This window comes from Panthera tigris, chromosome A2, assembly GCF_018350195.1.
Source record: "Panthera tigris isolate Pti1 chromosome A2, P.tigris_Pti1_mat1.1, whole genome shotgun sequence".
Lineage (NCBI taxonomy): Eukaryota > Metazoa > Chordata > Mammalia > Carnivora > Felidae > Panthera > Panthera tigris.
Window position 1 is genome coordinate 148,853,908 of NC_056661.1, and position 25,151 is coordinate 148,879,058.

Below are 25,151 nucleotides of genomic sequence, written 5' to 3' on the forward strand. Positions count from 1 at the left end.
GGGTTTGGACGGACAAGTTGTGACTGGAGATGCTCCTGTGAAGTGAAGCCAAGTGGAGCCTAGATACTCAAAAAACCCAGACCCTGAAGTCTCTACTGGTGAGAAGAAGGAGCACAGGCATTGGAGGCAGAAGGCGTGGATTGTCGTTCCAGTTTGCCACTTAGTTGTTTGTTGGTTGGTTGCTTGTTGTTTTGTTTTTTTTTTCAAGTTTTTATTTGAATTCCAGTTACTTAACAGATGGTATAATATGGTCAGTTGGAGTCTCTTCTTTCTGGAGATTATGACCATTCATGAATATATTAAACTGTCAAGGACACAGAAGTGTAATGGATGATTGTTATCGGCTCTGGCTTTGCCACTAAATACACTGTGATTCTTGAATTAAGGCTTCCTAACCCCTCGGGCCTGCCAACTGAGTGGTTTTTACTTTGGCAGTTACCGCTAAAACGGTCAGGCCTTAGGCTCGTTAAGCACAATGTAATCACCCCTGTCAAACTGACTTCAAGTCAGTCAACACAGCTCCCTACTGAGTACCTTGTGTGTGTCGTATGTCAAGTGTCACGCTAGATTCCAGAGATAGGGCAAGTAGCACCTGCCGTGATAACAGTTCACAGTCTAATAGGGCACCCAGATGCTGGACAAGTAATCTGTCACAAGTGACCCATCACAGCTGTGTGCAGTGTTGTAGAGCAGGGTGCTTCACGAGTGTTTTCCAAGCAGGACTGTCCACTTCCCAATGGGTGAAAGGGAAGGGTAGAGAAGTCTGCCTAGAGCAGAGGTTCTCAAAGCATGGTCCTCAAACTGGCAGGATGTCAGCATCATGTGGGAACTTGTTAGAAATCCAGATTCTCAGGCCCGCCCAGATGTGGTCAGTCAGGCCTTGGAAGTGAGGCCCAGCACTCTGTTTTAACCACTTCTCTTGGTGATTCTCATGTACATTCGAGTTTGAGAATGATTGGCCTAGAGGAAATAACCTTTAAGCTCCAAAGCTGTTCTGATCCGTTTGGTAGCCACTGGTCACAGGTGGCTCTTGAGCCTTGGAAATGTGGCTGGTCCAAATTGAGACGTGCTGTAAGTATAAATACATATCAGGTTTCAAAGACCTACTATGAAAAAAAAGAATGTAAAATACCCCATTAATACTTTTATATAGATTGTATGGTGGAATAGTATTTTGATTCTATACGGTTAAATAAAATATATTATTTTTTTGAGTTTATTTATTTCAAGGAAGAAGAGACAGCATGAGTCGGGGAGGGGCAGAGAGAGAGGAGGAGAGAGAATCCCAAACAGGCTCTGCACTGTCAGCACAGAGCCTGATGAGGGGCTTGAACCCACAAAACTGTGAGATCATGACCTAAGCCAAAACCAAGAGTTGGGCGCTCAACCGACTGAGCCACTCGGGTGCCCCTCAATAAGGTATATTATTAAAATTAATTGCATTTATTTCTTTTCCCTTTTTAATATGAATTTTAAGAAATCTAAAATTATATATGTGGCTTGCAGCATATTGTGATTGACACAGCCGATCTAAAGGCTGACTAGAGGTTACCTCAAGCTGGGTGGGACCAAAGTGGCAGTGGAGGGGAGGGGATGCAGGGCGAGGGTTCTGGGTAGGGTACAGTGTGTGCAGGGGTCCTGAAGCAAGAAAGAACATGGCATGCTCAAGGAAATAAGAGAAAACCAAAGCCTTGCAAGTCATGTTCAGGATTTTGGACTTTATCCTAAGACCAACAGGAAGCGATTGAGGATTTTAAATAGGGTGCTCACTTTTCAGGAAGTTTGCAGTTAATAAATGAAGGCGAGAGAGCTACATCTGAATATATCAAGACTCTCAAAGTCAAAGCTTCTCCCCTCCCCAAAAGATGGTGGGCATGGAGGCATTTGGTCCGGATTGAAAGGGAGCAGGACCCTGCCTGTCACCTACCCGTGCCCCAGGACTTTAGGCCCAAACACCCCCCAGTCAAGGGAGAAGCAGACACCTGGAAGAGGTAGTTTTGCTTTCAGTTCATTTTCAGCATGGTTAAAGCTCAGAGCTGGCTGAAGCATTCCAGGAAGAGTCCAAAGTTGAGTGGAAGTTTGATTACAGAGCTGAGGCTCTTCAGGGCACTGGCCCAGGCTTTGGTGAAGAAGGGTCAGGGACAAGGAGCCCAGCACATGTGGGGGTTAGAGGGTGTTGGACAAAGCAGAGGAAAGCTGGGATTGGAGCCTGGAGGCTGGGGGACTGACCCTCTCCTGGGGTATGGTGGCCTCTTCATTCATCTGTGGCCTGGAGATTTCCCTGTAAGTCATGGTACATATGTTAGCAGACTCAAACTGGCCTCCAGACACATTTCATTTAGTTCATGTTTTTAAAATGTATTTAAATTAGTCACCAGTATTAATATCAGATTTCACATAAAACTGTGCATTTCTGGGGCACCTGGGTGGCTCAGTTGGTTGGGTGTTCGACTCTTGATTTTGGCTCAGGTCATGATCCCAGGGTTGTGGGATTGAACTCCGTGTCAGGCTCTGCGCTGAGTGTGGAGCCTGCTTAAGATTCTTCCCCCGCCGCCCCTCTCTCTCTCCCTCTCCCCCTCTCCCCCTCTGTCCCTCCCCTGCTCACAACCCCCCCCCCCCTTTCTCACTACAGTTGTTTTTAATGTGCATTTCTGGTGTTTTTGAAAATTGGAAGATCCAGGAACCCCGCAGAGACATGGAGCAGCCAAGTAGTAGCTACTCCTTTTATTTTTATATGAACTTTTAGGAGCTGAAATGACCATTTAAAAAAAATTTTTTAATGTTTATTTATTTTTGAGAGAGAGACAGACAGACAGACAGAGTGCTATAAGGGGAGGAGGAGAGAGGGGGGGGGGAGACACAGAATCCGAAACAGGCTCCAGGCTCCGAGCTGTCAGCACAGAGCCTGACGTGGGGCTTGAACTCATGAGCCGTGAGATCATGACCTGAGCCGAAGTCAGACACTTCACTGACTGAGCCACCCAGGCACCCCCTGAAATGACCATTTTTATGTTTTTTAAAGAAGACATTTATTTACCCTAAGGACAAAACTGAGTCCCTAGGTTCTCTCTGGTCTGACTCGAAGTATCGCAGTCTCTCCAGTGTTTGCTTTGAGGAGTCCCTTCTTCTGTGTATTCTGCAGAAAGGTTGTAAGAATGGGACCCTTAATTCAGTGAGACCAAGTTATACAAAAGCTCTGTCCATCTGCACAAGAGCCACGTCCATCAGAGAAGCACATATGCTCTCTACAGTTTTCCATGGTTCCCATCATGCCTGTGGCTCAGTGTGTGTGCTTGTGTGTTTGTTGGTAAACACTTGGTATACCAGCTCCCATGATGATTAAAATCTTAAACTTTAAACCTCAGCAGCTCCCCTGTAAATATTCAGTAGTTAATTAAATGGGAAGTCAGTTGATAGCAGCAAGGAGGAAAGAAGGAAGTGACTTTATTTACCCAAGATAGAGGCACTAATCTGTACTTTGTCCTATGTTCACCCCTGTACACCAGAGGGAGGGAGGGGTGTAGTCTTTGTGGCTGTGGTACTGTTTCTCTGCTCTCTCTCTCTCGCGCGCGCGCGCTCTCTCTCTCTCTCTCTCTCTCTCTCTCTATATATATATATTGGGGGTGGGGGGAACAGAGAAATTGTTTTATTTCTTAAACAGAGTAAGCAAATACAGCAGATTAAAATACTGCAAGCTTGGTGGTAAGTGCCTGAATGTTCATGATGTTATTGCCGTATATATTTTTTGTTCTCTTGGTATAGTTCATAATCAAAGGCAGTGGAGAAGTGCTTTTGCCTACAGAATTTGTCCATCCTACCCTTTTTTAAAATATATATTTTAGAGGGAGAGAGAGAGAGAGAGTATGAGCAGGAGAGAAGGGCAGAGGGAGAGAGAGAGCATGAACAGGGGAGAGGAGCAGAGGGGGAGAGAGAGAGAGGGAAGGAGAGAGAATCTTAAGCAGGCTCCACACTCAGCACAGAGCCCAATGTGGGGCTTGATGCAGGGCTCAATCCTGTGACCCTGGGATCGTGACCTGAGCCGAAATCAAGAGTCAGAGGCTCAACTGATTGAGCCTCCCAGGCACCCCATCATACCCTTATTCATTTAAAGGGAAAACAGCTTTATTAGCATAAGGAGGCCTCTTGCTTGACGCGACAAAGTGAGGGTTGGGGTGGAGGAACGCTTGATAGCCTCTCTTTTCTCCATTCCCTTCTCTACCAGCATCAAAAAACAAAACAATAAATGTTACAGGAGGGTGGGTCTAGTTTTTGATCTGACAGAAGTTTCTAGTACTTGGTGAATTGGGCTCTTTGAAGAAACAATATAAAAATGTCTTTCTTTTGCAAATTAAACACACACACATACACACACGCCCACACATTCATTATTTGGTCTCTCCCCGTGCCTTAGACGGGGTTTGTTCAAGTGAAGGATCCTGAAATTTGAGCTCATTAGCTTCGTGATTATTCTGCTTCTGGGCACCAGTGAACACACAGCAAAACACTGCCCAGATGTGTGTCATCCCATTCTCTGTTCTTCCGCCAACCTCATGCCCCTCTGGGCTGAGGGTAGAATCATCCCTCTTCCTCCAGAAATTCTCAGCTGTCTGATGTACCTTCGCCCGAGCCCAGTCTCTTCCAGATGCTTCCTGTTTCACATGCACTAAAGCTTCAAACCTGATGCTTGACCAGAAAGGGATGTCATAAACCTGACGACCCTGGTCTTTCAGCTACGTGCAGATTACCTCAATCTGCTTCTTCCCTCAGGGCCCCATCAGCTTACCTTCTCCTGCAGTGAGATGAAGCCTTGTTTTAAAGGGTTTTTTTCCCCTTCAGAATCTCTGGAAATTACTAAAGAAAGGAAGAAACTAGATACCTAGATTCCAGTTAACTTTGTCACTGACTGTTATGTAACTGTGGGTGAATCACGGATCAAGTGGGCCAGAAAATCTCCCATTTCATGGAAGTTGCAAGAACGGCAGGAGACCAGGCCCCGATGTTCCTATCATTTTTAGTCCCCAGTGTGGAAAACCCTGGGGTGGAAGCGGAGAGCCTGGGCCTGCAAGGCGGGCAGTGTTTGTCGGTATACATATGTCCACTGCAAGGAGGGTGAGGGCAGGCTGATGCAGCCGGAACAGCAGATTCTCCAGGGGACGGAGTGGGCCCAGCAGACCTTCGGGCCAGCAGCCTAACTTAGGGAATTCAGAAACACTGTAAGGTTGTCTGTCCCACTTCACCAGATTCTTCTCCCGCTGAGATGCGGCTGGTGTGTGTAGGGCAGCCTAAGATTTGGGCAGGAGGGGGCGGGGCCTCCTTATCAGCGTGCTTCCTGTCACTTCTTCAGACCTGCTCCTGCTAATCTCTTTCTACAGGCAGCATCTCTTCTACAGCTGCTTGCATTTGATAGCTTTTTTGCATCAGGATTTATGCCTGCCGAGCGAGCGTTGTTTGGGGGCAGGTGAGAGATTATTTAGGTGAGTACCGTATTCGGTGTTAATGTTGTTTTAAATCACTTTTGGTGTTGTTTGAATGTTGGACGGTAGATTTTCTTATATGTAGTGTCGCCTGTGGCATTGAAGAGCGAGTTGCCACCCATTAGTGATTTACATACCAAGCAGATGCAGTGGTTCATTGAATTAACATGTTTAACTTCTATAATAAGGTGACACTGGTAAATATTTCTTTTTCCACCAGGGGAAAAACAAAGTGAGAAGGATGCCTTCAACCTGGAGTCAGCTGCTAGGAGCTGGGAGTTCCCAGCTACTAGTCATACTTTCAGACATCTATAACTCATTCTAGTAAATCCTCTCTTCTGTAAGCACAGACTGCCTTTTTATCTGGTGGAAACGCAGCATGCCATTAGAATGACATGTCCTGTCATTTTACATCATATAATTAAGATATTGTCTAGCTGTCAGAAAATTCAAATCGATTAGGCTCCCTGTAATTAATCATCTGTAGAATGTGCCGTAGTGTATATGTTGTAAAGTTGTGCTTCCATTCAGGTAGTCGGTTGAATGAAGACCATAACATACTTTTTGTTTCTTCTCTTTCTAGATGTCTTGCTGTCATTGAACCCATTTGAAAGTGCTAGGCGAGCTCAGCCATCAGTATGTCCAAGTACAAACTGATTATGTTAAGACATGGAGAGGGCGCTTGGAATAAAGAGAATCGGTTTTGTAGCTGGGTGGATCAGAAACTTAACAGTGAAGGAATGGAGGAAGCTCGGAACTGTGGGAAGCAACTCAAAGCACTAAACTTTGAGTTTGATCTCGTATTCACGTCCATCCTTAATCGGTCCATCCACACAGCCTGGCTGATCCTGGAAGAGCTGGGGCAGGAATGGGTTCCGGTGGAAAGCTCGTGGCGTCTAAACGAACGTCACTATGGAGCTTTGATCGGTCTCAACAGGGAGCAGATGGCTTTGAATCACGGTGAAGAACAAGTGAGGCTCTGGAGGAGAAGTTACAATGTGACCCCACCACCCATTGACGAATCTCACCCTTACTACCATGAAATCTACAGTGACCGGAGGTATAAAGTGTGCGATGTACCTGTCGATCAGCTGCCACGATCTGAAAGCTTAAAGGATGTTCTGGAGAGACTCCTACCCTTTTGGAATGAAAGGATTGCTCCTGAAGTCTTAAGTGGCAAAACCATTCTGATATCTGCTCATGGAAATAGCAGTAGGGCTCTCCTGAAACATCTGGAAGGTACCCTCTTTATGCTACTTACTTATTAGAGGTTGCTAAATGTTATGCTTGGACCTTAATCTAGAAAGGACAGGGTTTCTGAGCACAATTTACATAATGGACTTTCTTGCCCTATTCCCTTTTGTCATTTCAGTCTTTTTTTTTAACTACATGAAATTTATTGTCAAATTCGTTTCCATACTCATTTCAGTCTTTTAAGAATCATTTTGTTCTATTAAATCAAAAACCCTGTGCCTTTCACATTCATACTATATAAAGCAATGATTCTAAAACTTTAGCAAGCATCAGATTTCCCTGGAGGGAGACTTTGGTCTACTCCAGATTGCTGGCCCCATCCTTGAAGTTTCTGAATTTGTAGGCCTGGGGGTATGGTTGGAGAATTTGCACTTCTAAGGTGTTTTCAGGTGATGCGGTTACTGCTGCTTGGCGGTTTTCCACTTTGAGAACTATTGATCTAAAGGATAATAAGGTTTTTGCTGTAGCAAGGTAAAAGCAGGCTAGGGAGGGAATTAATTTCTATAGAGATGGTATGCAAAGTCAATTTATTTATTTGAGTCGTTCCAGATAAACAAAATTACCTAGACTTCAGTTTTGCCCATGCTCTTCCAACTCTAAACAATTATTCCTGCGTTGCAGATCTGTGTTTCTTGAACAATTCCTTTGTTCCAGCTCTTTCTTTCCAGACCAGGCCTATTCATTGATTGGGAGAAAGTTAGGGGAAGGTAAATAAAAGGATTGCCTGTTGGAGATCATCAGTCGGCTCAATTTTATTTTAACTACTTCATGTTGTGTTCTAAACATATTCTGAAATGTACAATATTGTTATCTTCCTCTTAACTGATGTAAACTAGGAACCCCTGAGGACTCGGGCTCACCACTTTGGGGCATCAGTGTTTGCACTGTGACACTTACAGGGGGTTCTTCCTTCCCCTTTCTCCCTTCACTAAGCAATCCCAGGCATTTGTGCTTTTTTTTTTTTTTTCAATATATGAAATTTATTGTCAAATTGGTTTCCATACAACACCCAGTGCTCATCCCAAAAGGTGCCCTCCTCAATACCCATCACCCACCCATTTGTGCTTTTTGAGTGATCTGCTCCCTCGTCCTTTGTCCTGACAGCACCAGCAGTAGTTAGCCCCTGATATTAGAATGCATTTCTCTAACATTCCTTGCCCATTCTGCTTTACTTTTCTCCATGAGGCTGTGAAAAATGAAGAGGTTGACACTGTATGTGAAATAAGTGAAAATAGGTTATTGGTAGCCAAACAAAGTGATCTTTATGAGATTTTATTGTAAACTTTTTAGCATGTGCTTTTGCCCCTGATTTTTATAACATGGCCAAAAGCCAAATCATTACTCGAATACTTGCATCCATTAGTTGTGCAGAGATCTAAACTCTACAGACTTTATTGGCTATTAAAAATGTTATTGGCTAGACATGGCGCTCACCCTGTTTGTGTATATATCTTATTTACTCAACTACATAAAGGCTTCTATTCTTTTTCTTTCAGAATAGTCAGGTATTTGATTAAGTGATAAATAACTTCATCATTGTTGGACTACAGTACTTTATTGTTTGAAGAAGAGTTGAGCCTTCTCTTAGGACAACAACAAACTGAAATTCAGAATTTCAAAGTTTCTGCCCAAAGGTGTATTCTGTTCCACCACTCCAATTCCCTTGTTCCAGAGACGAGACTTCGATCTCTCTGTGGCCAAGCTCCCTTCCCTAAAGAAGATGCCATCATCTGCTTCAGGAACCTCTTTTCTCCCCTGTCTTAACTAGGAAACCCTCCCTTTAAAAATGATTTCTTGCTATTTAATACCATTTATTCTTCAACTGTCTTTAGGTTTAGATGTCTTTAAGATTATTCTGCATCCCCAGCCACAGCCCATTCTAGATACTCCCTTCTATTAGTGCATCGAGGATTTCCCTGTTTGTTACTGTTCTTTTTTGAAGGGAATAGGAAGGTTTAGCCAATGGTGAAGAAGACTGTCAGCCTGGTCAGAGTAGAGGGAGAATTACCTGTGGGCGGCAAGGTTACCCATAGAAAGCTTACTTTCTGTATTTGAGGGAGGTTTTGAAACCATTAATAATTTACCGAAAAACAATCATTTGGTATAGCTGCTGTGGAAAACAATCCGTCAGCTTCTCTATAGATTAGACCTGCGGTTACCATACGATCCCACCAATTCTATTGCTAGGTATTTGCCTGTATTCATTTCCTAGCGCTACTGTAACGAAGTACCAATAACTGCAAGGCTTAAAACAACAGATACTAATTTTCCTCACAGTTCCCGGGGCTGCAAGTCCTAAATTAAAGTGTTGCCGGGGTCATATTCTCTCTATCCTTTCTTGCGTCTTCTAGCTTCTTGGGCTTGTTGGCAATCTTTGGCATTCCCTGGTTTGTAGGTGCATCCGTGCAGACCTGTCTTCACTAGGTGTTTTCCCTGTGTGTCTCTGTTTCTTGTCCAAATTTCCCCTTTTCGTAAGAATACACATAGTATTAGAGTAGGATGAAAGATATCATTTTAACTTGATTACCTCTATAAAGACCCTGTTTCCAAATAAGGTCACATTCTGAGGTTAGGACTTCAACGTATCTTTTTTGGAGGCATAATAGTTCAACTCATAGCAATACTTAAGAGAGATGAAAACCTATGTCCAAATGAAAACATGTACACAAACCTTCATAGTAGTAGTATTCATAAGAGCCAAAACACAGGGAGGCATCCCAAATGCGTGTCACCTAGTGACTAGATACATTAAATTTGGTATCCATACAATATAATATGATTCAGCAATGAAAAAGAATGAAATACTCTTATGTGCTACAGTGTGGATGAACTTTAAAATCATCATTACCTGAAAGAAGGGAGTCACAAAGGAATATTTATTGTGCAATTCTACTTAAATGAAATGTCCAGAATGGCCACATCTTTACAGACAGAAAATAGATTATGTGTTTCCTGGGCCTGGGGTAGAGGTGGAGGGGTGTGGAATGAACAGCGACTGCCATTAGGTACAGAGTTTCTTGTTGGGGTGGTGAAACGTGCTAAAGTTGATTGTGATGATGGTCGCACGAGTCTGAATATACTAAAAGCTGTGGGATAAATGGATAAATTGTATGTGAATTACCAAGTTAAAGCTGCAAAAATAGTTTAATCAATGGGATTGAAAGATTAAAGGATGTGGCATTGGCCTAGAGAAAAATATTGGAGGGCAAATATGGGAAGCAGTGTCAAAGTAGACATGTATGGATGTGGAGTAAAGAATAAGGAAAAATAAAATGAACTACAGCTTTGGTCACTAGAGCAGAAATGGATTTATAGGGGTTGCTGAGAAATTAGTAGGCATTAGTCCTCAGGCTTTATTTAAGCTTTCTTCTGGAGGTCTTTTTTTTTTTTTTTTAAGTTGGATGTATAGTGCTAAATGACTTTTCAGAGCTTAACACAACTGAAGCAACCTTAAATTATAATTCCTATCCCTCTCCCTATCTATAGGCCTTATACAAAATGTTGTTATTTGGAAGATAATTGATTTAAAACAGCAGTTTTCATGCTGGAAGAGGCAAATGGTATGAGATTGAGAAGAAAGTAGAAAAGGCATAAAGTTGGCTGGTGTCTGCAGCAGAGGACAGGGGAGGTGGCAATGAGGGAGACAGGAAGTGGAAATGGGAGGGTTGGTGACCATGGCAGATGGCAGACATTCAGGGGGAAAAAATGGCAGAAAATCCAGAATATGCCATGAGGCACAAGCCATAGAGTGGGGAAACAAAAGCAGTGGATGTGAAGATTGGGATCTGTCCATAGGAAGACAGAAGGCTGGTATGTAAGCTTGGCTCACCCACCCCGGGCAGAACAACTTGGTTCCTTTTGGCCTATGGTACCCCCTGGTGGTGCCCTTGTTAAGACTCATGGAGCTCTTTGGTGTCGCTGTGCCTCCCTTTAGAATGACCTCCACGCCTAACATGGAAGAAATTACTTTAGATTTTAGAATCACTCCATAAATTAGTTCTCATGTCTTATTTTAGGAGTTCCCTAAATACCAATCTCCACTAATAGATTTCTCTTACTATATATTGAAAAATAAGATCCATGTATTTGCTGTCACAGCTCTAAGAATTAAGCATAAATGACTTTGCCAAGATCCGAAGAAACAGTGTATGTTATTTCTTCCACATAATTTCTGTTAATGAGATTTTAGCTTTTTAAAAATTTGTTCTGGATGTATATGTTTACCAGAACAGGAATACCAACATTAGTCTTATCTCACACATCTGCCTTTCAGGAACTCAAGTTATAGGGCTTTATGTGGTATTTGATAAATTCTCAGCCTAAAAGAAAATATTCCTTTGAATTTGGAGGCTAACTTAAAAAACAATTTTTTTTTGAGATTTATTCATTTTTGAGAGACAGAGACAGAGTGTGAGTGGAGGAGGGGGAGAGAGAGAGGGAGACACAGAATCCAAAGCACGCTCCAGGCCCTGAGCTGTCAGCACAGAGCCCGATGTGGGGCTCGAACTCATGGACCGCAAGATCATGACCTGAGCCGAAGTCAGATGCTTAACCGACTGAGCCACCCAGGGGCCCCTGGATGCTAACTTTTTAAGATTCCAGAAATTAAGTGAATCTTACTTACTTTAGGGGGAAATACAGGTATTTATCATATAAGAAGGACCACTGGCCAATTTATTTGTGTGTGTGTATGTTCATTGTGTTAAAAAATATCATAAAATTTACCATTTTAATTGCCAGTTTATTCTTACTGTAAAGTTATGTGACTGTATCACCCCCATTTTCTGGTTAATACCTGTAGTTCCAGTGCAATTATTAATAGCATCTCCTTTCACTTTCATAAGTGCCCTGCTTGAATGATAAATTATGTGGTCACCTTACCATAAAGGTGTTAGCCTTTACTAGTATTAAGAATGAATCCCTGAAATAGGTGTGACCAGATTCCATATTTCCTGTAAACACAAAAGTTGCTAAACAAAAGTAAAAATGTTTGTGGTTGTAGGTTCATCTGATTCCTAGTCATGCTTTCTAGATATGTTTATATAAAATTCTCTCCTATTAACAGGATCTTTCAAGGAACTGGGCAATTTTTCCCTGTATTATCCTTAAACTGCCTGACAAACTTAAAGCATGTTACCTTCTGCTGGGGAGGAGTATGGTAGCTGATAGAATCAACGACAGCATACTCTCATATCACAAAAATACTTTATTGTTTAAAGACTATAACTTTGGGGTAGGAAGGATGATGACCCGGTAAAAAAAACTAATTAGAATATTAGTCTACCCTGAAATCTCCAAGTGCCTTATGATCTCTCTACTTAAAAGTATACTAGTGTTACATATCTACTCTACCTTGTATACATCTCAACAATGGAGAGTGTTGGTTCTTAAGACGTTATTTTGTTTGTCAACTATTTGGTGCTATGACTTTATCCTATAGGCAGTCCAGTCCTGACTGACACTTCTTCCATTTGTGAAAAAGACAGGTGCTGTTGAGGGAAAATGAAAGCCAGACAGACCTCAGATGACTTAGCCATGATCATGATAATTAGTTGGAGTCGTGAACTCCACCCAAACCCAGTTCACTGAGTCTCCACACATGATTACCACCTGGGCTTTTTTGTTTTAAATGTTTTCTGAAAAGTAGCCCTTCCCTTGATCTATTTTTTGTTTGGAATACTATGTTTTAAGAAGCTGAGTCAAGAGTATCCTTGGCAGGTTAACCATTAAAAGTTAATTTGATGCAGCTAACTGAGTCTCAAATTATTATTGCTGTTACCCTAATATTGTGGTTTGTGAATGGTGTTCCCTAGTACAGATGTACAAGGTGACCTTTTTTTTTTTTTTTTTTTTTTTTTTTTTTTGAGCGCATGCTAAGTGCAGCTCTAGGCATTTACATACCTATCCTGTTTAATATAGGAACTAGAGCCAGGCTGTGAACTCACTGGAAAACTGAGGTTCAGCCCCGTGTTTTACACTGCTGTTTAGTGTATGTGGGTCATACTTTTTATTTCATTTGACCAATCATTGATCACTCAGCTGTTTTGCTTAAAGAAACTGCTCGAATGAAAAGGAATAAACTACTGATACCCTCAACATCGTGGCTGAACCTCAACGGCATTATGCTAAGTGAAAGACCTGGGCTCGAAAAGCTGAGTATTATAGATTCCTGTTGAAGTCTTAGCCTTCAGTAGTTCAGAATGTGACCGTATTTAGAGAGTCTTTAAAGAAGTAATTCAAGTAAAATTGGGCCATTAGGGTGGCCCTAATCCAACGTGATTGGCGTCCTCATAAGAGATCAGGACACAGACACACGCAGAGAGAAGACCATGTGAAGGTACAGGGAGATGACAACCATGTACAAGCCAAGGAAAGTGACCTCAGACTTTGATATCCCCAGAACAGTGAGAAAAGAACTTTGAGTTTTGTTTTGTTTGTTTGAGTTTTGGATTTTTTTGTTTTTTGTTTTTTTAGCAAAAAACGAGCAAACTATGCACTGTATGACTCCCATTTATATGCCTGTCAGGAAAAGGCAACCCTATCGGGTCAGAAAACAGATCAGTGGAAGAAAAGGTAGGATGCAGGGGGGTATAAGGAAATTTTGGGGGGTTCATAGAGCTATTCTGTACACTAAAACCGGTAAATTTTACTGCATGTGAATTATACTTCGGTGTAAAAAGTCTAGCTTTTATCCAGTGAAATGACCATTTCCCTAATGGGGACCATGGCTTTTGTTGCCTAAGATAAAGACTCGATTAGTTTGTCAACTAGTAGAATTAATTAAATGAAGGTTGCTACATACGCCTAATTGTGCCTTTGAAAACTAACCCGGAGGGCCCCGGTATGCTCTCTCGAGACTGGGACCAAGTAGTGCTGACTTTCCGCAGCGCCCAAACCATGGACATCACAGGGAATCGCTGGTACAGCCGGTCTTCGTGAGTTATCTAGAAGCTGTTGGACCAAGAAGCTTTGTCCTTCGAGGTTGTGAGCTTGTCTAGGAAAGGTTTTTCTGCCCCAGAACTATTTCTGCTCACTTGACACTGAATTCTCTAGTCTTCCTTGGGTCTTCTATCTGTCCTTTTTTTCTTCTCACAACCACCTAGGCAAGGAGTAGGTCAATGCAAGAGCATGAAAAGAACAGCAAGGCAAGTGTGACTGATTCGGAACTAGGCAGCACTCTTGTACAAGAATCGCAAACACAGGAACCCATGTCAGGGCCTAGGATACGCTTCTTGCCTGATCAGGACAGCCTCTGCCGTGTCGATTACTTATTTAACATCTCTGCTTTTAAATTGTAGGTAATTGGGAGATTGCATTACTTTTAACTGGGAAGTAGTCCTTGACACTTTCAGAAGAAGGACTGCAGACAGACCTATGAGATACTATATAGTAAGAAAATTCCTACCTAAGGAACTGCTTTACCTGTTTCTAGCAGCGTAGAGGATTGCCTGTGCTGTGCTAATAAGTCCAGGCAAAAGCAGGGCCCTGCGCTGACTGGTTCAGACACACTTGTCACAGAGCACCACTGCGAAAGCTCCTAACACAGGCTTAGTATCTAAAAGCATCTTGTCCTGTAGCGCTCCAGACAGGCGTTTGTTTCTTTCTCTGTGGTTGGCATAGTCACTTCCTGTTTGTTTGCTGCTGGCCCACACTGAAGGAAAATCCAGGGACTGAACTGAAGCGTTGGATGTAGTCTGCGTCTTGCCAGCGGAAGTGGATTGTTTAGTCTGGGTTCAAGCACAGGACTAGGCAGTTTCAAGTTTGGAATCAGAGTGGCATGCAGGAGACTCATGAACGACAGGCTTGGTCCCTGAAGAATTGGGTGCAGCTGCACACATAGCAAGGCAAGGAAGCCTTGAGGCAAAATTAGAGAGCCGGGGAGGGCAGGTCAGCCCGGGCCAGCTGTGGCGGTGGGGCTGACGAGTGCTTCACCTTTGGCATTTTAGCGTGATATTTTCGGAAGCTGCAAATTCAGACCTCTCTCCTGTAAAGCAAATGCTTGTCTGGTGGTATGGTCAGGCTTTCTCTTATTCAAAGTTTAATTGATGTAGGAAAACTTCTACTTTTAAAAGTTGCAGGCTATCTTAACTTTAAAATTCAATGTGGATTCTTCTCTTTGCCTTATTCCAAATTAGAGGCTGTTATCCTATCATCGTGTTGCAATATTCAAATAACCCCTTTGCACTTGCTCCCCAGCATAAGTTGTAAATAGTAGCATCCAAACTTTAAAGATTTCTAATTAAAGATAGATAGATCATCTATGAAATTGAGAACATCTTGTGTCAGCTCTCATTTTTGCAACAGAATACAGGCCTCTCACCACAGACCGCCCATCAGCAGGGTTTGAATTGTGACCTTCTTGACTGGGAAAGGTAAGTGGGGCGTGGGTGCACCTCACGGCCAAACGAATTGGTCGAAGTGGTTTTCCTCTTTTCCTAGTTTCCAAAAGTATACACTATAGATTTGGGGTTTGTTTTCATCCTGTGACAAATCTGTCTCCCTGGCTGTCTTTTCTCCTGTTGCCCGAGATGAGCAAACCTTTGGAGGAAATCAAAGAAAATATATAGACAAATTTAATTTGAATTGTTTATTAGCACTAAATACCTTGTATTCAAGCCTAAGTGCCTTCTCTCTCTCTCTCTCTCTCTCTCTCTCTCTCTCTCTCTCTCTCTTTGGTAAGGTTATAAAGGAAACACAGTCTTTAATCAAGGTTTCAAGAGTAAAAGAATAGATTTAATTGGAAAGCCCAGAGAGTTCAGGTTTATTCATTTCAGCTGTGTGCTGAGGGCCTGTCAAATCAGGTGCTGTTCTTGGCACAGGATATAGCTCCTAGAATTGGACATGCAAAATCCTGGCTTTTGAGGAGCTATGTCCCCATTTTGATCTCTTTCTGAAATTCGGCCGATACTGGAACTCTTGAAAAGTCTTCAGAGTGCTTTCATGTATGGACTTTATAGGTTAGAGTTTGTAGCTAATGTTCTGTTCCTTATCGCTTGTGTTTGTATATAAGAAGTAGATTCATACAATATATACAGTTGTAAAAGTGGATCATACAGCTAAACAGTTTCTGGATCCTGGCAGCCAATGCATATAATAGAAGGTTCTTTACAGTTGAACAAATATTACTGAGTTGTCGCAGGGGGTAAGGCACTGGTCTGAGAGCATGTGTGACACAGGGATGGATGAGACATGGTCCCTCTTCTCAAGTCGTTTATAATCCTGGTTGGCGAAGCGAGCATTTGCACAGCCACCTCTAATAGAAGGCCAAGTGTGAATGCTGTAAGTGCATCTTAATATACTTAATTAATGTATATACATATTAACATAAGTATTAATATACTTAATAATGTACAGTGATCTCGGGGCACCTGGGTGGCTCAGTAGGTTAAGCGTCCAACTTCAGCTTCAGGTCATGATCTCACAGTTCGTGGGTTCGAGCCCTGCCTCGGGCTCTGTGCTGACAGCTCAGGGCCTGGAGGCTGCTTCTGATTCTGTGTCTCCCTCTTTGCCCCTCCTCCGCTCCCATTCTGTTTCTCTCTCAAAAATAAATAAACATTTAAAAAATAAATAAAATAATGTACAGTGATCTCAATAACTGGCTGTGGCTCCTGTTCCTGCTATAATGACTTGGTGGAGAGGGTTCATAGGTGCAGATTTGACTTTCTGGAGCTATTCCTATATGCAGAAAATGAAGTTGTTTGAATTTCTTCCCATACTGGCATTGAGTTACCCCCTTTGACTTACCATAAACTTTCATTATTTCTTACTCGAAATAGCCCAACCATGTGGATTGACCACAGTTAACTCCTAGATGCTCCTACGTGAAGATTCAAGAATTAAAGACAATGGTTGGGGGCTGAAGGAGGGGTGGCAGTGGAGGGAGCGGTGACGGAGAAGGGCAGTTGCAGGGTGAGAACTCTGATATTTCCCTTCAAACGTTCTTGGAGCCAAAAAAACAATAACAAAAATCAAAGCCAGTTATCAGACAGGGGATGTGCTGTTTGTTCACTCATTTTAACTTTCATATGATGTTCCAGTTAGTGAATTTATAACACAGTATTGCATAATACAGTATTGATTCAGTTTGGCTTAATTCGGTGCAGATGCATTATTCTAGCCTTAGGAGTTCTGCTGGCTTAACTTTCTCAGGATGAAGAATGGCTTATGCCAAAATCGAGTAATGAGTAATAGCTTCACTGTGGTTTTTCCTAATTTGCTATTTTAAAATTTCAGTCTGTTAAGTCTCATTGACTGATTATTAACCAGTCTAAGCATTTTAAATATTTGTAAGTAATTAGTCTGCTGTGTGAATGATTTGAGTAGTCATTAAAGTGGAATGTCAACTTGGTGTTTATTGGAAATGTCTCTATTTTTGTTGAGCTCTCCTTCCTTTGTATGTGAAATATGATAGTTCTCGTGGCCTTTGTTTAGTTGGCTCTTTGATTTGGTCCCACACAAAAGTGGGATGTTATCTGAGCCATAGACATGAGCTCGAGTGTGGTGCTGTTGAAGAGAGGACCTGTCAAGATCTGGTTAGATCTGGGACCTTGGCCAAACAGGAGACTCCCATGTGCTCTCCAGCCCGTTGCCAAAGACCTAGAACTCATTTCTAAACTCCCAGACGACAACCCCTAAACCTGGCGCATCATGATCCCTGTTTGTTAACTGTTTCAAGGGGATCAGATGAATCTGTTCATGTCCTTACCAGCCCTGAAGACGGAGGAACACGACGTGCTACTGTTTAGTTAGTACCCAGCCCTTCAAAAGGGCAGAACATGATTGCAGACATTCTCTTCTCTCCTTATACTGCGCTGGGAGTAGCCGTGAACAAGTCAGATGACCAGAGCTGAAATCCTGGGATTTGGGAATAAGAAAACCAGGTGCAATGTGATTGCCTTATCAGTCTTGTGATTTGAGAAATTTAATTTAACTTCTCTGGATCTGTTTAGTATTTTTTAACAGCTTTCTTGAGATATAATTTACATAATGTACAGTTCAGTGGCTTTTAGTATGTGTACAGAATTGCCCATCTATCACCACAGTCAATTTTGGAACATTTTCATTAGTCCCAAAAGTAACCCTATACTTAACTGTCACTTCCCAATTTCCTCATTCTCTCTAGCCCTAGGCAATCACTAATCTATTTTTCTCACACTAGATTTTCCTATATAAATGGAATCCTACAACATGCCGTCCTTTATGTCTGGCTTCTTTCATTAGCATAATGTTTTCAAGGGTCATCAATGTTTAGCATGTATTAAGCACTTATTTCTTTTTTTATTGCTAAATGATGTTCCACTGTATGGGTATACCGCAATTACTATAGTTAATTTATCCATTCATCAATTAATGGACATTTAGGATGTATCCACTTTTTGGCTATTATGCTACTATGATGGTTCATGTACAAGATTTAGATAGGAAACATGAAGGAACAACAGGTTGCCCTGAAGGGTATCTATCCTAAAATTTAATATGATGCGAATCTCTGTCTAAGCTTTTTTTTTTTTTTTTTTAATTTCTGAGAAGTTTTTATACTTCCAGGAACTATAGCTAGAATGCCTTACAGTATCTGGAGTGGTTCCAGACATGCCACTAATATGGGACTCAATAAATGTGCAGTGAAACAACCGAACAGAATTACCTCCTGTGTTGTCTTTAATGCTTTGTCCCTTCCTCTCCCAATCTACAGGTATCTCCGACGAAGACATTATCAACATCACTCTTCCCACTGGAGTGCCCATTCTCCTGGAACTGGATGAGAACCTGCATGCTGTTGGGCCTCACCAGTTCCTGGGCGACCAAGAGGCTATCCAAGCCGCCATTAAGAAAGTAGAGGATCAAGGAAAAGTGAAAAAGCGAGTTGAAAAATGAAAGCTTTCCCATTTACTTGCTAGGAATAGCTGCAAAGGAAGTGGCATGCAGTATTTTTTGGGTGCTGATCTCCCTCTCTTTTTTTTCCCCTGATTTTTCCAGAACTAGTCAATGGGATAGAGTTTATAAGGTAACTCGGTAAATATTATTGCCCAGATGAAAGATTTAGGATGCCTGAGTGCTTTGTCATAAGTCTGATGAGAACTCTCTTGCTAGTCCTGTTTGAATTAGTCATTCATGGGGCTAATTGGTAACCAGTGGGGCTTAATCAAGGTCCTGAGTGTCTAAGATGAGAGAGTAACAAGTAGAGGTGAAGTTTAAGGTATTCACCATTTAATAAATCATTATTGAGTCACTATTGACAGACACTACTTATTCCAATAGGTGGTTCACTTTTATATTTACTGAGACTTTCTGGGATGATAGTAAGGTATATTAGATAATACGCTCTACTTAAGTATTTATTACTAGTCTTCTCCTCTAGGAAAAGGGATGCTTTGCTAGTTAAAACCAGAGGACCATTTAATGGGGGAAATCACCGGTGGATTCCTCCAAGAAAGCCAACAACAAACAGTAAGGCACTTTGCCTTGTCTCTAGACCAGAGACATCCTTTCTTTGACAGTTGGTACGATTCCCCTTTGGCTGCTGGGATTAGCAACGTGTCGACAGCCATAGCTGTTGATGTTCTCCTTTTGTTTTGTTGAACTTTAATCATTGGTTACTTAAAATTGCTTAAAACTAAAGGTCTGTGACCTAAAATGAATCTCCTCAAAGCATCTCCATGTGACTGATAAACATTAGGTAAAGGCCTCCGAACTAGTCTTTGGCTCAAATCTTCTGTAACTCTCAAAGTGTTGCACCTATTTCATTGCATGGACACTCCTAATTCCCTATAAATTGAACATCAGGGTCAGGGGGAAGGTAAAATATAATGCATGTAATTTTATTCCCATGAGCAGGAAAAATATGGTACATTGGGGCTGGCCATACACATTTATTGTTCATCAACAGAGAGCAAAAGATTATAGTATGTGACATACAGCAGCTAGGGTAGGCCACAGACAGAAATGGTTGCTGATCAGTCTCAATGATACTGTTTTCCAGATCATATTTTTAGATGTCATGGGTATATAAGTCACGGTTTCTTTAAACTCTTGCCTTATTTTAAGGCAAGGGACGTATATTTCAGTGACAGAGTTATGGAAAAAAATCTGTAGCTGTTTATCAGTTTTTCATGATTTTCTATTTGTGGGTTAGTCTATTTGTATCCATTTTAGAGTAAATGGCAATGGAAGAAACTAATTCTAAAACCCTTGCCACTGCTTGGTCTCCATTTGGTCCTTCCTTTGAGACTTTTTAGAACAAAGATGTCTGGGAAGAAGAGATGACCCTGGTGTGCTCCCAGCTGGCCACATCTGGGATGTGTCGGGACATGGCACGTGGATGCTTTACATTTCTGACGAACCAGTAGTGTCTGCTGTAGCCCTTCATTTTAGTCCACTTACTTAACCAAATAATATTCTTTGGAATTCAGAGATCAGATCTTTCTAGAATTCCAAGCCTATGGCCAGGCTATACCTCAGACCATTCTTTAACAGCTTCATCTCTGGATTTTCTGAATTTCCTAACCCAAGTGGTGACCGTATCTTAATGCAGCTGAAGATCCTAGAGTTGGATTCTTCCCTTGTCCTTCGCTTGTCCTCGTTCACTTCCAGGGAGCACCCCGGGCAGAATGATGTGGTTCTGCACACAAAGCGACACTCGCAACCAGTCACTTGGGAATCTGGCAGATCTCCTAAGATAGGGATAATTTTTGCTGATACTTTCTGATGTAATTTGGTGTATTGTTTTTGAGATCTTGGCTGAAATAAATGAGACATTTATGAAAACCTCATGTTAAATTATTTTTTTTGTAAAGATTCTATTTTTAAAACTCTACACCCAACGTGGCGCTCAAACACAATCCCGACCGAGATCAAGCGTCGCATGCCATACTGACTGAGCCAGCCGGGCACCCCATTTTTTTTAAAGACATGTAAAATTATTTTTAACAATTCCAGCACTTCGTCCTTAGACCACCTAATGTAGCTGTTTTCTTCACATGGCTCACATCCAGAATTTTTGATGTAGGAATCTTGAAGGCCAACCTGCATCCTGATCTTGGCAACTTTCTGTTCTCTATGAAGCTGGGACCAAACAAAGGGGGATTTTTTTTCTTTGAAAGTAAAGGCAGATAGGGGCGCCTGGGTGGCGCAGTCGGTTAAGCGTCCGACTTCAGCCAGGTCACGATCTCGCGGTCTGTGAGTTCGAGCCCCGCGTCAGGCTCTGGGCTGATGGCTCAGAGCCTGGAGCCTGTTTCCGATTCTGTGTCTCCCTCTCTCTCTGTCCCTCCCCCGTTCATGCTCTGTCTCTCTCTGTTCCAAAAATAAATAAATAAACGTTGAAAAAAAAAAAAATTTGAAAGTAAAGGCAGATAGCCTGTCTAGAAATGTGGCTGTTAGAGAGGGCAGCCCGGCCTGCTGCCAGGATGGACTTGCCCTGAAGCCAGCTAGACCCGTCTCCTCTGCCCAGGTTGGAATGACTGACTGCCCCCCGGGGTGCAGCAAGTGTGGTAAGATAAGGGCCACAGCAGGATGCTTCTCCCAGGTTTTAAGTTATAAATTTTCCACAAGTGCTGTATCCCAGTACACCGAGAATCTTTTTTTCTAAGAGAGCACAAGTTCTGCTTCAGAAAACGGAGGTTTTCACATCCTCTAATGCTAATTTGAGCACTGACAACAAAGCGTCCTTGGATGAAAATGCATTACGTCATGTATTTTTCTTTGATAAGATGTGCAGGAAAGATTTCTAAATGAGACCTGTTTATCTCTCAAGCTCATCCAGATTTTTTTGCCTGCGATTTGTAGATTATTTCCCATCTTGGAGCTTGATCACCTTGATGGAAATGCTGTTACCACATGTGCACAATAGGGTGGTGGTTCTTTGTCTTCCAGTCTGGGAAGCGTCCCCAGGCCCTGTAGCTTTTAGAGGGGATTTTTTTTTTGGGGGGGGGGGTGGTCAGCGTGTGAGCCTGTTGAAACCAGTCCCGGGTGGGCAGCACTTGGCCGATTTGGTGGCCAAATACAGAAACCCTCCTGGTCATGTTGCTGCCCGCAGAAAAGAGAGAAGACTCAGGTAATTCCCTGCTCCTTCTCTCATGTCGCTGTAGTTCTTTATTTCCCTAGCCCCTTCCTGCTTTTGACCGAATCGGTTAGGGGAAGCACTTTTACTACACAGAGGTTTCATCATCCCTGGTGTCATTTTTCATTCACTTTCTTGCTTTTATAAGCAAGAGTGACTTTTCAAAGTTCAGCTTCCCTATTACCTGGAAAGCCTTTCTTTTCCTTTTAATGTATTTATTTAAATTCTAATTAGTTAACATACAGTGTGATAATGATTTCAGGAGTAGAACCCAGGGCTCAACCCAAAAAGTGCCCTCCTTAATGCCCATCACCCGTTTAGCACATCCCCCTACCCACCTCACCTCCAGCAACCCTCAGTTTGTTCTGTGTATTTAAGAGTCTCTTGTGGTTTGCCTCCCTCTGTCTTCATTTTATTTTTCCTTCCCTTCCCCTATGTTCATCTGCTGAGTGTCTCAAATTCTACATATGAGTGAAATCACACGATGTTTGTCGTTCTTCTTTCACTTAGCATAATACACTCTAGTTCCATCAACTGATGAATGGATAAAGAAAGGGTGTTCGTGTGTGTGTGTGTGTGTGTGTGTGTCCATACATAATGGAATATTACTCAGTAATCAAAAAGAATGAAATCTTGCCATTTACAACAATGTGGATGGAATTGGAATGCCTTTCATATGTTCTTTTTCCCTCAGAAAGATACCAAAATTGCCTCAAGGTTGCAGTTCCTTATTATGTTTCCTGTTTTTCTGTTTTGCATAATTGGATTTTGCAAGTTTTTGGCTGACTTTTATAACAGCACTTGTTGTATTAAATCGTGCCTTGCCTCACAGCAGGTCTGGCTTTGGTGGATGCCATGTTATGCTGTGGCCTGAGGGTTTTCACATTGGACTGTGAAGGAAATTTAAGCCACCGATTCCAAGAGGAATATGAAACATCCAAAATGTAAGAATATTGTAATCATTCAGTCTCCCTCTTATGACAAAGTCATTTGGCCGAATGATGGGCAGAATGAAAGTCATTCTTTTTCCGCAATTGGTTTAAATGTTTTACTTATTGGAGGATAATCTGGCTGTGTAGCCTAGCCTTTAAGACATTGGGACCTTAAGTTGCCCAAAACTGTAAGTTCCTTTGACAGTTTTCTAGAGATAAGCTAGAGTGTCCCCATCACTGCCTCTTTACACATAAAACAGCCACATATCTCTTACTTGCTTTTTATTTAGGTCAAGGGCATATTTAAGTTAAAGGCTGGCCATTTAAGCTTCCACTTACTCTGATTTGACAGGAATACGTTTTTTAAAATCTTTTTATTGCAGGGATGCCTGGGTGGCTCAGTTGGTTGAATGACCACACCGGACCCTGCGCTGAGTATAGAGCCTACTTAAGATTCTCTCTCTCTCTCCCTCTGCCCCTCTCCTCATTCACACCCTCTCTCCCTCTCTCTAAAATGAAATAAACAAAAACAAAAACAAAAAAATATTTTTATTCTAGAAAGCTTTAGAGTATAAAAGCAGAGAGTATAAAAAGTACAAAGAAGGGCGCCTGGGTGGCTCAGTCGGTTAAGCGTCCGACTTTGGCTCAGGTCATGATCTCACGGTTCGTGGGTTCAAGCCCCACATCGGGCTCTGTGCTGACAGCTCAGAGCCCGGAGCCTCCTGCAGATTGTGTCTCCTTCTCTCTCTGTCCCTCCCCGCTTGCACTCTGTCTGTCTCTCTCAAAAATAAATAAACATCAAAACAAATTGTTTAAAAAAATAAATAGTACCAAGAACACTCATGCCCATCTGCCACTCAACTGCCACCTCATTAGCTTATGACCACTGTTATGTAGATCTTCCCTCTCTCTTCCCCCACCGCACTGGATCATTCTGAAATAAACGCCAAACATCAAACAGGATAGATTTCGAAAAGAAAACATCTTGAATAGTCTTTGAGCAGTTAAAATCGAAGCCATCAATCATCTGTTCTGAACTTTGTCTTTTGTTGGTACTAAAGAGAAACCAAACGGCAGCCATTGCTAAATCGTCAAATTTGAGTCGGGGCTTGTATACAGTCTGTACTGTCTCTGTTTGCTGTCTAGAGACCTGTTAATCTGTTACGTGTGACTTCTGCTGAAGGATGCAGGATGATTTGGTGACTGATGTTAAGGATGAAAATGTTCCTGAGACCCTTTTTAATAATTCTGAAACAATCTCATAAGTTTAAAAAATGAGCAAATCTGTTGATGTTCTTGTAAATCAGGGTGCTTACTACGGAAGAAGGGAGATAAAACATGGAGGCAGATAAAGAGGAATGCTATTTTATTGGTTTTGAACTGGAGATATTTATATGACCGTGTGTGTGTGTGTGTGTGTGTGTGTGTGTGTGTGTGTGTGTGTGTGTGTTTTCCTTTCCGGAACACCCTCCCCTCCCCACCTCTCACCCCCAACTCTGTCCCTGTCCTCTGAAAGGACCTAGAAGCAATAACCTAGTAATAATAAGCACGTCTACCCTCCTGAGTTTGCCTTCTAATTACTATTCCACAGAACCAGGGTGTTTGCAGAAATGGTCAGTTCCAGGTTTGGGACAGACAAAGTACAAAATGAGCTTCGAACATCTTAAATCAGAAAAGAAGAAATAGCCCGAAGACTACTGGGACACAAAAATTGGCTCCAAGGGCCACATTTGGGACAATCTGAAGTTAAAGGCAAGAGTAATGACAGTGGATTATAGAACATTTGTCTTAGTATACTCTAGCTGCTATAACAATACCACAGACCAGGTGGCTTCAACAACAAACATTTATCACAGTCTTGGAGACTGGGACGTCGAAGATCAAGGAACTGGCAGATTTGGTGCCTGATGGGGGCCCTCGTGGTTTTCAGACAGATGTCTTCTTGCTCTCCTCACATGGTGGAGAGAGGAAAGGAGGGCGAGGACACTGGTCTCATCACAAGGGATCTATCCTCATGACCTCATGTAAATCTAAGCACTTACCAAAGGCCCCACCTCCAAATACCATCACACTGTGGACTAGGGCTTCAACATTTGAACTTCAATTGGATATTTTTAAGTTAAAAGTCATAAAGGACATTTGGGGTCTGTAGCATTTAAGGGCAAAGTGTCGTGTCTGTAACCCACATTCAAATGATTAGGCCAACACAATTGTCCCTCTATATTTAGAGAGAGAACGCAAACATAGTAAATGTTATAATTGAAGGAAAGAATGTATAATACTATACTATGGTACTATTCTTCTAGCTTTTCTGTAGGTCTGAAATTTTTCAAAATGAAACCAGGAAAAATAAAGTGACAGGAGGAAAAAAATACTGACAGAGCAGCAACTGAAACAACCTCTGTGTAGTGGCTGGATAAAGGCTACTGCTTTCTG

The 25,151-nt window shown here is 42.1% G+C and overlaps 1 protein-coding gene across 3 annotated transcripts in view; it reads left to right on the top strand.

Moving 5' to 3' along the window:
- Window positions 1–24,461, top strand: part of BPGM (bisphosphoglycerate mutase) — a 31,921-nt gene extending 7,460 nt beyond the window's left edge. The window contains exons 2-5 of one of the 3 annotated variants that reach the window (XR_006212849.1): window positions 6,058–6,713; window positions 18,421–19,175; window positions 22,616–22,727; window positions 24,307–24,461. Coding sequence is in view for 2 of the 3 variants with exons in the window: in XM_042972873.1 (XP_042828807.1) it covers window positions 6,113–6,713; window positions 18,421–18,602 (783 nt within the window). In the remaining variant the exon portion in view is untranslated. Of the gene's footprint in view, window positions 1–5,372; window positions 5,475–6,057; window positions 6,714–18,420; window positions 20,775–22,615; window positions 22,728–24,306 lie in introns of those variants that run through there. The other 2 variants (XM_042972873.1, XM_007076272.3) reach the window with 2 other exon arrangements.
- Window positions 24,462–25,151: the final 690 nt, after the last annotated feature.